The sequence below is a fragment of the Trachemys scripta genome, chromosome 13, assembly GCF_013100865.1.
Source record: "Trachemys scripta elegans isolate TJP31775 chromosome 13, CAS_Tse_1.0, whole genome shotgun sequence".
Classification (NCBI taxonomy): domain Eukaryota; kingdom Metazoa; phylum Chordata; order Testudines; family Emydidae; genus Trachemys; species Trachemys scripta.
Window position 1 is genome coordinate 4,557,734 of NC_048310.1, and position 13,345 is coordinate 4,571,078.

General features: G+C 54.5%; 1 protein-coding gene across 1 annotated transcript; it reads left to right on the plus strand.

Moving 5' to 3' along the window:
• Nucleotides 1–1,874: 1,874 nt before the first annotated feature.
• Nucleotides 1,875–12,978, plus strand: CHMP1A (charged multivesicular body protein 1A; the record flags this gene model as incomplete). The annotated part of the gene is given in 6 exon segments (XM_034788559.1): nucleotides 1,875–1,894; nucleotides 3,637–3,714; nucleotides 4,850–4,996; nucleotides 6,194–6,322; nucleotides 8,147–8,334; nucleotides 10,325–12,978. Coding segments are annotated over 6 exon segments (584 nt in total), but the record flags the coding sequence as incomplete, so codon positions are not given.
• Between the last annotated feature and the right edge of the window lie 367 nt (nucleotides 12,979–13,345).

The following is a 13,345-nucleotide window of genomic DNA, read 5'->3' on the forward strand; positions in this document are numbered from 1 at the left end:
GAGGGGAGGGGGTGAGGGCCGGGTCAGGGGGCTGTGCCTGAGGCCTGGGGGGGGGGAGGTGAAGGGAGGGGGCCAGGGCCGGGTCAGAGGTGGGGTTGTGCGGGGGAGGGGTGGCCATTGGGAAGGGAGAGGGAAATCCGTCGATGACATCAGGGCAGGTGATGATGTGACCTGGGAGAGGGAGTTCCCTGTGAGCCCAGAGTGGGGCCTGCCCTGTGGTCGTAGGGGAGTCCTGGGGTTACCTGCGGGGGCTCTGCTCAGTCGTCCTGGCCAGTAGGCTCCTGAGGAGGATGGTGGAGACCCTGTCACTGTCTCAGGGCTGGGGCGGGTAAGTGCAGCCCGAGGGCCTGTGCTGCATTGATCCGGGAGAGCAGACTCAAGGTCAGCTTGTTTGTCCCTGGCTTTTCTGATGAACTGAAATAGGTCCAGGTATTTCAGAAAACTAAAATGTATTTAAAATTGCCCCAAATTCCTGAACTGATCCATTTCCTCTTGCATGAAGCTGGCTGAGAGTTATTTATAGGGCTATCTGGGGTGTGCCAGGTTCTGGGTCAAAGGTCACCATGTAATTGTGATCAGAGAAACCACAGTGACAAGTGACACAGCTAGTTCAATAAAAGCCAGGAAGCTGCCTTCTGATGAGTCACTTGTTAGTTGCAAGACAGAATGTGGTTTCTATTAGCTCCACTCCAGGATTAAGGCCCCATACATGATGTGTGTCAAATTGAGAGAGAACTGCATAGTGAAGCCACTGTCCTGTACCGTGGATGCTGTGATACTTGCCACGGCTGCATTAACTTATGGTAGTAATTTTTTACAGTGAATATTTCAGTACCTAATATTCAGTGAGTCCATTTATGTCAAAGAGCCATATCCAAGGGATAATTCACTAGCTTATATGGCTCCTTCCGTATTCTGAGCCAGTCCCCAGCCGAGCAGTTCAATAGCACTCCTGTTACCCTGGGTGCTCAGGTCCTTTGTTATCCATGCATATGCCTGACCCTCATTGATTAGTCATGAAATTGAAAGCAGGAGTCAATCCTGTGGGAGTGTCTCCAATAAAACGCTCCAACAGCCTTTTTAACAAGCTCTCTGAGATGTCTCATATTCCATTCTAGGTCGTTTTTTCAGTCCCTTACTGTGTACAATGATCCAATCACCACTGGCCTTACAACCACATTTAAAAATCAGCGTCAGTGTCGTTTGAGCTCAGTTGTAGCCAAATGAGACTCCAGCATGGGTTGGTCAGCTATGTGTAGACAGGTCTTTAACACAGGAGTTTCTGCTTCTGTGCTCTAGCATGACAGGAGAGGAAGGATTGGCCTAGCGGTTAGGGCACTAGCTGTGACTTGGGAGACCCAGGTTTAAGTCCTTCCTCTGCCACCAGCTTTCTGTGCACCCTTAGGCATGTCACTTGGTCTCCTTGTGCCTCTGTTCCCCATTTGTACAGGGGGATAATGGCACTGGATAAAGGTTGGGAGGTGCCTACATACTAGGGTGATGGAGGCCGTATGGAGTACCTTAGCTAGGTAGCCTGAGGAGTCCCCAGTGCACAGGCAAAGGCTGAGAGTGCAGTGGAGGCAGCTGAGGGCTGTGGTCTCTGCTTGCCCAGAAGAGACTTTTCGGAACAGTTGTGGTGGTGGTACTGGGATGTGTGAGCAGCACAACCTCAGCCTGTCCAGCTCCCTTCAGGCAAAAGGAATGTTGGTGTGATGCTTTTAAGGGGAAGGGGGGGGGGGGAACTGGGGAGACTCACCATAGAAGGTACCTCCCAAAGCACAGTTCCTTGGGTGAAAGATTGTGTGACCTTTATGTTACTGACTGACAGAGACTCTAAAAACCTGTGATCTGAGTCACCTCCTCTCTTGTTTCAGATACACTCTTCCAGCTGAAGGTGAGTGTGGCCATGACAGGATGTCCCTTTCTGCCCCTGCATGGGGATTCATTATTCTATGCCTCCCTGCGTGGCCTTGGTCAATTGAAAGTCGACAAGCCCAGCTGCACTGATGCTCTAAGACCCTCTTATGGTGTCTTGTGGTATGGCTGGTAGGTCTGTACAAAACCGAACTGTCTTCCTGGTACAGGCTGCTTAGGAGTCTCGCTGACTACCAGACCCTGTACTAGTCGGGTGTTTTGTGGGCTCCTCCAGCAGCCGGAGGCTAGGGTTGATCATCTTTAAGAGGCAGCTACTATGGGTCTAGGTTTATTCCTTGTTTTTAAATTTGGCTTCTCAAATGCTTTCTGCTCCGACCTTCTCTCGCCCACTTGATGGAGAGTTCACTGACTTGGAGAAACCTCTCCCAGAACCTTCCTTCCTACCTTCAACTCCTCTTGCTTTCATTGTCCTGTCTTCCCAAGGCTTCATCTCCTCCTTCCAGTGCTCTCCCTCCAGCAGGGGTGTGATGTGCAGTATCTTCACTGAGTTTCCCAGAGTGGGGGGGCCACTGGGCTTTCTGTCCACAGGGGCCAGGGAGAGGTCAACAGCTACATAAAGATCCCAATATTTAAGGCTGTGGTGGTGAAAGAACAGGAACTTGTCTCTTATTCTGGGGGAGGGAGCAGTGCAGAGGTCCCTAGCGATGCTGTGATTTAGCCCCTGAAGACATCATCGATTATGTTGCAAGCACTTGTCTCTCCTGATGTGAAGGAAGTAGCATTGCAGCTCGCGATTGCATAAGGTGCTTAACCTCCATTGGTGTGAGCTGCAAATCAGTTAAGTGCATTAGGCTGGACGGGCCCTTCACCTGGTAATTGGATTAAATGTAACAGGAGCTCTGTGCTGTATGGTACCAAACCTACCTCCCTTCCCAGAGGGGAGACACAAATCCCTCCCCCCAGAGCTTTGCCTTTATGAAAATCTGTTTAAAATAACAGCTGCAACTCTGCCTCTGCAGTTCCCAGCCACAACAGGAAGGGGGAGCTATTTATCTAGAGAACACTTGTCACCTATTCTGGAGCCACACAGGCAGTGTAAACCCAACCCAGACTTGTCATGTATGGCAGGGGACATGAAGGAAAGACTATGCCAAGTGCAAAGCAAACTCCTTCCCATCAGTCCCCTCAAGCACCAATCAGTCCCTTTCACTCACCGCTGAAAACGCCTCGACAAGTGAGCCTGTGAGCGTGCCCTGAAGGTCCCTGAACCCACGCTAAGGAGTATGTTCCAGACACCTCACTGAGAGCCCCCAGGTCCCTGCCTCTTAAACCAGGGGCTGAAATCTCAAGTGCCTCCACCGCTTGCTACTGCTGTATTTTGCAGCAGAAGAGAGAGGACAATGTGCTTTAGCCAGTACCATGCCATAGGTACTACCTGTCTGGCCAAGGAAGCCAGGCCTTCCTTCAGAGCGCTTCAACTCTGCTCCAGCAGTCAGCCAAAGCTCACTGAGTTCCTTTCCTCTTGCTGCCTCCGCTCTATGCCCAATCACGTCCATAACTCCGGCGCCTGCCCAGCCAATCTCACTGCGTTTTAGGGTTGTACAAAGGAAAAGGCAGCTGAGGCAGTGCGAGCAGACGCGCGGGCACCGTACGCACGCTTTGCTAGGACAGCCTGTGGGCTTGTGTGAGAGTTGTGGGAGCCTCTGATTGAGTTAATGTTTGACCCTTTCATGGCCGAGCACCGAAGTCTGTTTCTCTTAGTTCACAGCAAAGCAGCTGGAGAAGCTAGCCAAGAAGGCCGAGAAGGACTCGAAGACTGAGCAAGCCAAAGTCAAGAAGGTAGCCAGTGTGGCTGAACTCTGTGGAGGTGGTGGAACTCCCTGGTGGAGATGAAAGTAACACACACAGACCGTCTCTGAGGGCTAGGTGTCTTTTCAGCCCTTGCGCCTGTGCCGTCAATCCATGGCTCTGTATCAGAGGGATTAACTAGATTCCACGTAATAGCACCCTGGATATTAACAGCTTCTGGTTAATGGCAACACTTGGCTGGGAGCCATCCTTGCCCCATTGACTTTAATGTTAATGGGATGTGGATGTTGGCAATGGGATGGCGCCTATTAACAGCAGCTTTTGGAAGAAAGGCCCCGGCTGCAGGCAGGTGTGTGGGCCTACAGCCCGGGAAGGTAGTGCTGGGATGTGCCTTCCCTGGCTGCAGCCTCCAAACCTGCCTGCGCAGGGGGCCCACATGGGAGGGGAGGGGAGGCTGTGGGCTGGGCAGTAGTGGGGAAGGGGGCTGCAGCCTGGATGCTGGATCTGCACCGTACCTCTCCCTGCTCTCTCTGGGCTGCGTCCTGCCTGGGGGCTGCACCCAGGCAAGGAAGCACTGGGGTGTGTTGAGCCCCAGCCCCCGAAGAGCACAGGGAGCGATACCGTGCGGCTCTGTGGGGCCCTAACACCCCCACTCCCTATAGAAAGCCCCAGCATCTGGGCTGCAGCCATGCTCCCTGCTGCTGCCTGGCCCGCAGGCAGGTTTTCAGGGCTGCAGTCAGGGAAGGCACGTCCCAGTGCTGGCTACCCTGGCTGCAGCCCTGCAAACTGCCGTCTGCTTGTTGGCAGCTGCCAGATAACAGCAAGCGAGGGGTGCTAGTAAGCGGAATCTGCTGTCCTGCATTCCCTGACCTGTCTATGTACTGCTGAGATCCAAGCAGGCACGTTCTCCCCCCGCATCATTGATTGACGTGCCCGGCGCAATAGGCCATCTCCTAGCCTCAACCCGAATCCCGGCCGTCCTAGCATGTTTGGCTACCACCGGCTCCACTAATCCTGATCCAAGCAAACACCAAAGTCCCTTTGTAAAGAACACAGACGAGAGAGATTTCTGCATGACATCCCTTGGGTGGAAATGGGAGACATTTGTTTGATGTGTGAAGCAAAATGGATTTCTCCTGCAAATCTTTTCCCTTCCATGTTCCAGGCCCTTCAGCAGAAGAACGTAGAATGTGCTCGCGTCTATGCAGAGAATGCAATCCGGAAGAAGAACGAAGGTTTAAACTGGCTTCGGATGGCTTCCCGAGTGGATGCAGTGGTCTCCAAGGTGCAGACGGCAGTGACCATGAAGGGGGTAAGAGGCTGTGTCGTCTCAGGTGTATCCCTGGAGGAACAGAAGCTGTTTCCTGTCCTTGTACAGATAGACTATTGGCCCATCCCTCCCCTTTCCTGATGACATTCCTCTCTTCTTTTGTAACTTGGTTAGAACTGGGCTTTAGTGTTGGCAAGCGCTATGACACCTCCCACCCCCAAACTGGGATTTGGTCAGGGCCCGGAGCTAGACCGGGCATTGGCAGAGACTGCCACAGCTCCTGAAATGCCAGTGTGTGTGTCTCATTGCCTTGTGATGTGGCCAGTACATTTCATTGGGGACCAGAAATGAGACCCTCAAACTTGCTTCATTTGTGGCTTCATCCATATTTGAGCCCAAGTCTGCAGGCTTGGAAGGTGTGTGCCTGGACTCACTCCCCTGCCTTAGCCATGTGTCCATGCATGCTTGTGTGCAGGGAACTGGGGGTTCGAGTTCTCTTCTGCAAGGTACTGAGCACTCTCAAGTCCTTTTGATTTTGCTGGGAGCTGAGGATGCTTGTTCCCTCTTCGGATTCTGTCTGAAATCTCTCTCTACTGTGAGCCACATGACCAACGCTGGAGTCCCACCTGGACTTCCTGGAGTTATGTGGCTCCGCTTAGAGAGACGGGCAGCAAGAACAGCCCCTGAAGCACATTGCGCCTGGTGGGCTGGAGCTCCTGTCTTCACGGTGTTTGTACTAACGTTGGGAGTAACATTTCCGGTATGAACACCAAAGGGTTCAGTGGAGAAATAGCAGGAGGAGGCGCTAAAAATGCATGAAGCCCTTGCATAGAAGAGCTCATGGGCATGGTTACTATTTTCATGTGACTGTCATGGTGAAGTTGCCGCTGTACTGTTAAAGGGCAGACTTCCAAGGCCGTATATGAAAACGGTGCGTGTGTGTCGTGTGTGCATGCAGTAGATGCCAGGTGCAATTCCGATGTGCACAGTGACAGCTAGAAGGCTAGCGGATCTCTTGCATGTGCATTTTCAGTATTCGTGCATTCGGTTGCATGTGCACAATTCTAAACCCCTGCGGCCAATCTGAGCTGAGAGTCCCCGCTATTCCCGGCAGGACGTCGCTGACCTGTGCAGACTGAGGCCCCTGTGGTGGAAATGCCAGGAACACTGAATTGCTTGTGGCCGGGCTTGGGAACATTTGTGTGTTTGGTGTGTACATTTTCCAACCTCCTGTTACAGGTGACTAAAAATATGGCTCAGGTGACCAAGGCCTTGGACAAAGCTCTGAGCTCCATGGACCTGCAGAAGGTCTCGGCGGTGATGGATAAATTTGAGCACCAGGTTCAGAACTTGGATGTTCACACCTCGGTAAGTGCTGGGCACTCGCTCGCCTGGGGGTAGACTGGTGGGCTGCAGGAAGAATTGTACTCGTTGGAGGCTGGGGGTGGAGCAGAGAGAACTGTATCGCCCCATCATCATGGGCTCAGACACGAGGCCCTTCCTGGGCTCCCAGATGTGGTCTTTGGATTAATGGCTCAGTTGTTTCCAGAGCTCTGGTCTATAGCAGCTCATCAAGGAAGATCAAGGTTAGGGTTAGGAGCTGCACATAGAGAATCTCTATCCCAAAGAGCTTGTGATCAGAGCAGGCAGACACACAGGCGAAGGGTGCTGAAAGTCTTGTCCCCATGGCATATACTTGGGGGAATTCCGTGCCTAAAAATTCTGCACACACTATTTTAAAATGTAGCAAAATTCTGCTTATTTTATTTGTCAAAATAACACAATATAATCACACTGCTTTCAATTATTGTGATAATTTATTTCAAAATACCCATCAGCAAGTATGTCTGGAACAATGCAGACCACAAAAAAGATTCAGGAAATGTTTTTTGACAATTAGATTCCTCCCTAGGCATATTAATACAGAACATTCAGTAATAATTCATTTAAACCACACTACAGAAACGTATTTCCTGCACCCCTCAGAAGCAGTGCAAAGGGTTCGGGGAGTCGGGTAATGGAGGAGATGCAGGAGAAGGAAGTAGTTGCTGGGAAGAAGCCTGGTAGCGAACTGGAACGATTGTTCGGTGTGGGTGGGAGAAGTATGGAATGGGTTTTTTTGCGGGGGGGAGGGATTGTTAGGGAGTTGGGGAGCCTCCCCTATGCAGCCCCCCGCTGTCCCCGCCCCCCCCCCCCCCCCCCACAGCAGCCCTGTGTGCCCCGTACTGTCCATCCCCCCCGTATCCTGTGCCTCCTCACCTGGCCCTGAGGCAGGACACTCTGAGGAAAGCAGCCTTTTCTCCTCCCTCTCCACGCCTGGCTGCTCCGGCCTCCCTCTTTTCTGGTGCCACAGCAGCCTCTGGTGGGTGAAAGGTGTAACTGCAGTGCCTCTCTGATAGAATCCATTTTCTGCAGAGAAAAAAAATCTGCGGGGGATATGAATTCTGCATGCGCGTAGTGGGGCAGAATTCCCCAGGAGTAATGGTACAGACTAGGAACTAAGTGACTTGCCCCAGATCACATAGGGATTCTGTCAGAGCTAGGAACTGAACCCAGAGCTCCTGAGTCACAGGCCAGTCCATCCTTCTTATCATGATGGTCTCTGGCTTGTTTGATTTCCCCGCTCCCCCCAGCATGCTCAAGGGGCTGGGCCACATGAGTGATTGTAGCTCATGTTCTGTTTTGATCAACCTTTGACCTGATCAGTCTGGGAGCAGTCTAGAACGTCCCATGCTCCCAAGTAGAGCCGGCCTTGAGCTCATTCTTGAATATTGCCTTGACCCTGGATGGGCAGTGTCTCTAACCAGGATAACAGAGCTGCCCCGGATGGCAAGGAAAAGCCCCTGTGCAAGTGTCTGACCATATCTACAGTATCTAAAAGCTTCACTGAGAACCTAAGGCAGGGTGGGGGCTAACATGGACAGATGGGGTCCATAACGCTTCATACAGCTAGGTGCTGGGTGGTACACTGATGTCTAGGGGCCTCAGGATCTCTCTGGCTCCAACCCATCCTCCTGTCCTGAGGCCTAGCTGTCTGGCTGACAAGGATGTGGAGAACCCTCTGGGGAGGGGACCAGTGGGCCAAACTCAAGATCTGTAACGGGCTCCTACAGGCAGGAACGTGGGCTGGGTGGGTTCTTCAATGGAGCCAGATGGTGGCTCTGCTTCAGATACTGACTCTGCCCATTGTAGGTGATGGAGGACTCCATGAGCTCTGCTACCACCCTGACCACGCCGCAGGAGCAGGTGGACAGCCTCATCGTGCAGATTGCCGAGGAGAATGGCTTGGAGATCATGGACCAACTCAACCAGCTCCCCGAGGGGGCTTCGGCAGTGGGGGAGAGCTCCGTCCGCACCCAGGAAGACCACCTGTCCCGAAGGTTCTCTCTCTTCCCCTTTTCCTCCCCCACATCCCTTGGTGTGATTGTGTCCCTGGGCTTCCTGCTCCCAGGAGCTTGAACTGCCCAGCGGATGGCTGGGAGGAAAGCCAGCTGTTGGAGCAACCTCTGGGCTCTCGCGTCCCCGTGCATGGTGGAGCCTAGCAAAGCTTCAGCGGAGCTGCGTACAGGCAGCGAACCTCGTCGTGCTCCACAGAGGAGAGGGGCTTCCTGATTCTACTAGCAATCGGGGTTGGGGAGCACTGGGGAGTGGAGGTGGTAGAAGGTGTTGCTTGCTCAGCTCAGTAACCAGATGGTGGGAGTGCTCCTGGCCCATGCTTGCCTTGCGCAGTTGACGCTGCTCTGGGCGTGCTTGGCACTGACCTTCAAACAGGCTGTCTCTCTGGAACCTCCCCAGAAGAGGCTTGAGGCCACCTCCTATTGCTGGTGAGCTCCTCTTCCTCCTCCCCGTCTCTGCAGCTCTGCATGCAGCTACCGTGAGAGGGCCCCTCCGAGAACGGAGCCCTGCAGTTCCTGGCTGTACAGAGCTCCCTTTGCCCCCTCTCCCCCCGGCCCTTTCCCAGAAGTCATTGCACAGCTGCCAGACTCTCTCCAGGTTCTCTCGCTTTGGGCTGTCTGAAGCACGGAGAGGAGCGGTGGGTCTGGTGTGAGCTGAGGGGTGTCCTCAGGGTGGGAGTGTTTTACAGACCCTGAGAAATGGAGACCCTCCCCTGGCTGCGTCGTGTGGTGCGGCTGGAAGGTGCCTCTTGCTGAAGATGACTGAGTGTCTGCCACGCCGCACACACACGAGATGGCGTGGTCCTGGCTCCAGGGCTCTGCGATGGAGGGAGATGCTGTTCTTTCTCCTCACTCGTGGGGCCATCAGATAGGTTATGAGATGACAAACGGAGCATCCAGCCTTTCCTCAAACTCCCTCTGCGCTCTAAGCGCTATTCCAGACCCTCCCCAGGAACCAGCCCAACTGCCGCACAGAGCCCTGCCTGATACTCCCCCCCGGCGGCTGGAAGGGGCTTGTCCTGTGTCCCATCTGAGCCCAAAGGTGTTTCCAGCACGGAGGCTTTCTCCCCATCCTCCCACGTGCTTGCAGTGCACCTGCTGCTCTGTCTGCTGAGGTCAGAGTTTGCACTGCTCCCCCCTACTGCCCCCCTGTGCTGCAGGGAGTGTTGGTGCATGTGCTGAGCCCCGGGTCTCTTTGGGCTCCAGCGGAATCACACTCGTCCCTTCCTGGCCGGTGGCGTTGCATTGCTGTGCTGTTAAACACACTGCTGGGGCCGCTCTGGCCTTAGCGCAGGAAATGCATTGGCTGTGTTGGAAGGTGCTGGTAACTCACCCACTAGAACGTAAATTGTTATCTGTGCTCCAGGTGGGGGACTTCTGTCCGTGCAAACCGCCTCCTCCCCGGTTCAGACTCATTCCATCACTGGGCGTAGATGTGACGGAGCAGGGAGCAGGGCAGATTTGACCTGGGAATGTTGCAGGGGGATTGCAGTGAGGAGGGGGAACTTCCCTTGAAGGAAGCTACCTGAGCTGTAACCTGAGCCAGGAACGGGGGTGGGGAGAATTAACACCTTCTGCCCGGGAGACTGAACAAAGGAGAGGAGCAGCGGGAGGAGTTTTGAGTTTAGTTTCGGTTTGGGCTGGGTGGTGCAACACAGGGAACCCCAAGCTGGGGTCTAAGCTCCCTGAACCTCCCAGAGGGACCTAATTGAGGGGGTCTGGTCGTACCTACACGCTCTGCTTGAGACTGTGTTCCTGTCCTTAAATAAACCTTCTGCTTTACTGGCTGGTTGAGAGTCGCAGTGAATCTCGGGAAGAGGGGTGCAGGGCCCTGACTCCCCCACACTCCGCAACAACAGTGCCCCCCGCCTTGCCCAGTTCTCCAGAAAGCTCCCCCCCGTGCTCTCTGGGTTCACTTGGAAGCAGCTCCCGTGTTCCGTGCTCCTGTTTGACTCTCTTGTGCTGTTTCTTCCAGATTGGCTGCCTTGCGGAATTAAAGTCTCCCATTGTTCTGGATGATCACTGTTCCCCTACTGATCGTGCATCGAGTGGGGAGATGGGGGAGACCCCCCCCCAAAGCTCCCACTCCATCCCTGCTTTGGCCTTCTGCTAGCAAAACCAGAACCAGCAAGCCACTCCTTCAGCAGCCTGTTCTTCTGCGGTGGACTCTTTGGTCTTTTTTGATGATGACTACTTCCTGAAGAGGCAGCAGGAAGAGATGTTGGAGGGAGGTTTGCCGAATGAGCTTGATCTTGCTCTGGGCTTTGGTGGCAGAGTGTTCAGGGCTCTTGTCTTTAAAGCAGCGCTACCACTCCCTCTCTGCATCCTGGACCTCTAGGGGGGAGTGATTCTAACACTACATGGAGATCTTGTTGAAAGGGGAAGTGCATGTTCTGATGGGACACTGGGTGCCTGACCATCTCCGGATGCTGTATCTCTAGCAAATGTGTAGTGCATCTTTCTCTCCACAGCCTGTACATTGGCTCTCTTAGCCGCTGTGGGCGACCCGCTACTAACAGCTTGCAGCAGGTAGTGCCATGAATCCTTCCCATTTCCATCCAAGCCCCTTTCTTCCCCACTGCCTGTTGTAGCTGGAGGGAGGGGTGCCCGCCCAGGGCATACCTGCACATTGGTAGTGTTTCATGGGTGAGGCAGCTGCCTTGGACAGGCACAAATCTATGTAGTGGCATCTCTTACTCTAACATCCATATTCCCAGTTATCTGCTAGTCCCTGGTGCAGCGCCCGTAGCATTGAGACGATAGGGACCCCAGTGTGATGCCCAGCATGCAGGGATCTCGCTTTGCCAACTTAGCCCTGGCACTGCTTGTCACGTTGCCCGCCCTGGATTTTCTCACTGTTAAGTGACCTTTGAGAAGTTTGCCTCCACAACCACACGCTGTGACCACTGAGATCTGGCCAGGCGAGCTGGGATTCTTCATGCATGCCACCCCAGCGAGCGAAGCTGTCCTGCGGTGCTCTAGCTGGACAGCGTTCAAGGTGCAGCGCTGTCTGCTGGGGAGTGGTCTGTCTCCAAGCTCTGTCGCTGGCAGCACGGCAGCAGAGCAAACGTCCAGCCCCTCCTGTGAATGGTGAGGATGTCTCCACTGTCCCAGCGGATGTTGTACTTCCCTCTTAAATACCTCTGTTGCCTTTACCTCTTGGGTCTCTTCCCCCACTCCCTTCCTCAGGGCTGACACTGACAAGATGCCCCAGCTCCACTGATGACTGAGTGTAAGTTCGTCACTTCCTTTAACCCAGTCCACACTGCAGGCCCGGGAGCCAGGCTGAGACGGAAGGATCAGCCCCCCCCCCCACTTCCCTCAGCCCCAGGCGTGAGAGCTTTGGGAGGCGTGCGGTGTCACTTCTGACGCTCAGACTCCTCTTCAGCCCAGGACCGGGGGAGTGGGAGGGAGCGAGGGGAGATCTGAGCCTGGCTTGCTGCTGGATGGGAGGGGAACAGATCCAGGTTCCCATTCAGAGGAGTTTTAACCCCCATTCCTGCTGGCTCCACGCTAGCTGCCATGTGCTGGGAATCTGGTACCACTGTGCCGGAGTCAATGCAGAGAACATCTGGCATACCCAGCAACATGGCAGCTAAAGTAGGGAGTGGTTACTGTGATGAACGGCCCTGGGGCTGGAGTGCTGGTTTCACAGGGAGTGCTGGCTCACAATTCATTAGGTGTCGCTAGGTGGTAAGTGTCCAGTATCTTCTCACAGATGTCCTAAGGGACCGGCTTCTCTTTGGTTAGGGGGCAAGAAATCCCCGCTTTGGGGAGCAAGGGAGGCAGATGGCATCAGACACACTCCCCATCACCCTCGCCCCTGAGAGTGTCTGGTGCCTGACGGTGGCTGGCCTTGCCACTCTCAGTGCAGAAGGCATGTCGCTGGAGTACGGAGTACAGAAGAAGTCAGCAGGCTGGGGGTTCTGCAGCACTTGCGGGCGGACACACTTCGACATCTCTCGATATTTTCCCTCCGCGTCTCGTGGCCTTGGAAGATGCACGTTCGCCTCCCTTTTGCGATTACCCTGAGCTGTGGCCGCCCCCCACAGGCTGACAGAGGAGACGCAGGTTCCTTTCCTAGACTCGGGAGGAAGCTGGGGCTGTAGGCGAGCTGAGGGGCTTTGTTACTAATCCTGGCGGAGTCCCGGACTTGCTTGTGACCAGGTGTTTGGTCTCTGTGCCTCGATCAGACCCAGGTGGGTAAAATGCAGGAGCCCCCCTGAAAATCTGAGCAGAGCTTTCCAGGGCAACCCCGAGGGGGGGCATTTACCTGGGGTTGCAGGGCAGGCTGACCTGGGGCAATGGTGAACATCTTGTTCCACCCAGCTGGAGTGTTTGCAGGAGGCACAGCGAGCACTAGCCCTATTCCTCCCCGCCCCTGGCTCCTACCTTGTGGAAATGGCTTACCCGTGCCCAGCTCCTCTCCTGGCAGCTGGTGAAATCAGGAGAAGGGGTCAGCCCGGCCTTTGCCCTGGGGAGGAGATCCTGCCCTCTGTAAATGAGCCTATTCTTTTCGTGTGGTGCTGTCTGTGTGTTTTTACAACGCTGCTTTCCTTTGCTGGTTTTGAAATGAACACTGTAAAGTCCACTCTGCCGTTTTAAATAAAGGAACTGTCCTGAAAATCAGCCTCCAGCCTGTCCGCGTTCCATGAAGCGCCAGGTTCTGCGCAGGGCTCCGCTGGCAGAGGTGGGAAGCGGCCTGGGTAGGAGAAGCAAATGCCCTGTGCTGGTCTCGGGTCTCGTGGCACTGCTGCTGGGTTCTGGAGGGCCTGACACTGGCTGTCTCGGTCTGACACTGGCTCGGGGAGGGAATCCACCAGCCCTGCCTCTCAATGGGCTCTTGTCAGGCTGCTGCTGCTCCTTGTGTGGCATGGAGCTTTCTGGGCCTTCCCCACCCCCCTTCTTTTGATGCTAGATTTACCTGGCTTGGACTCTGCTTAAAAACGAGCTTGGCCAAGCACTAGCAAACGTTGTCAGGAAGAGTTGTGCCCTG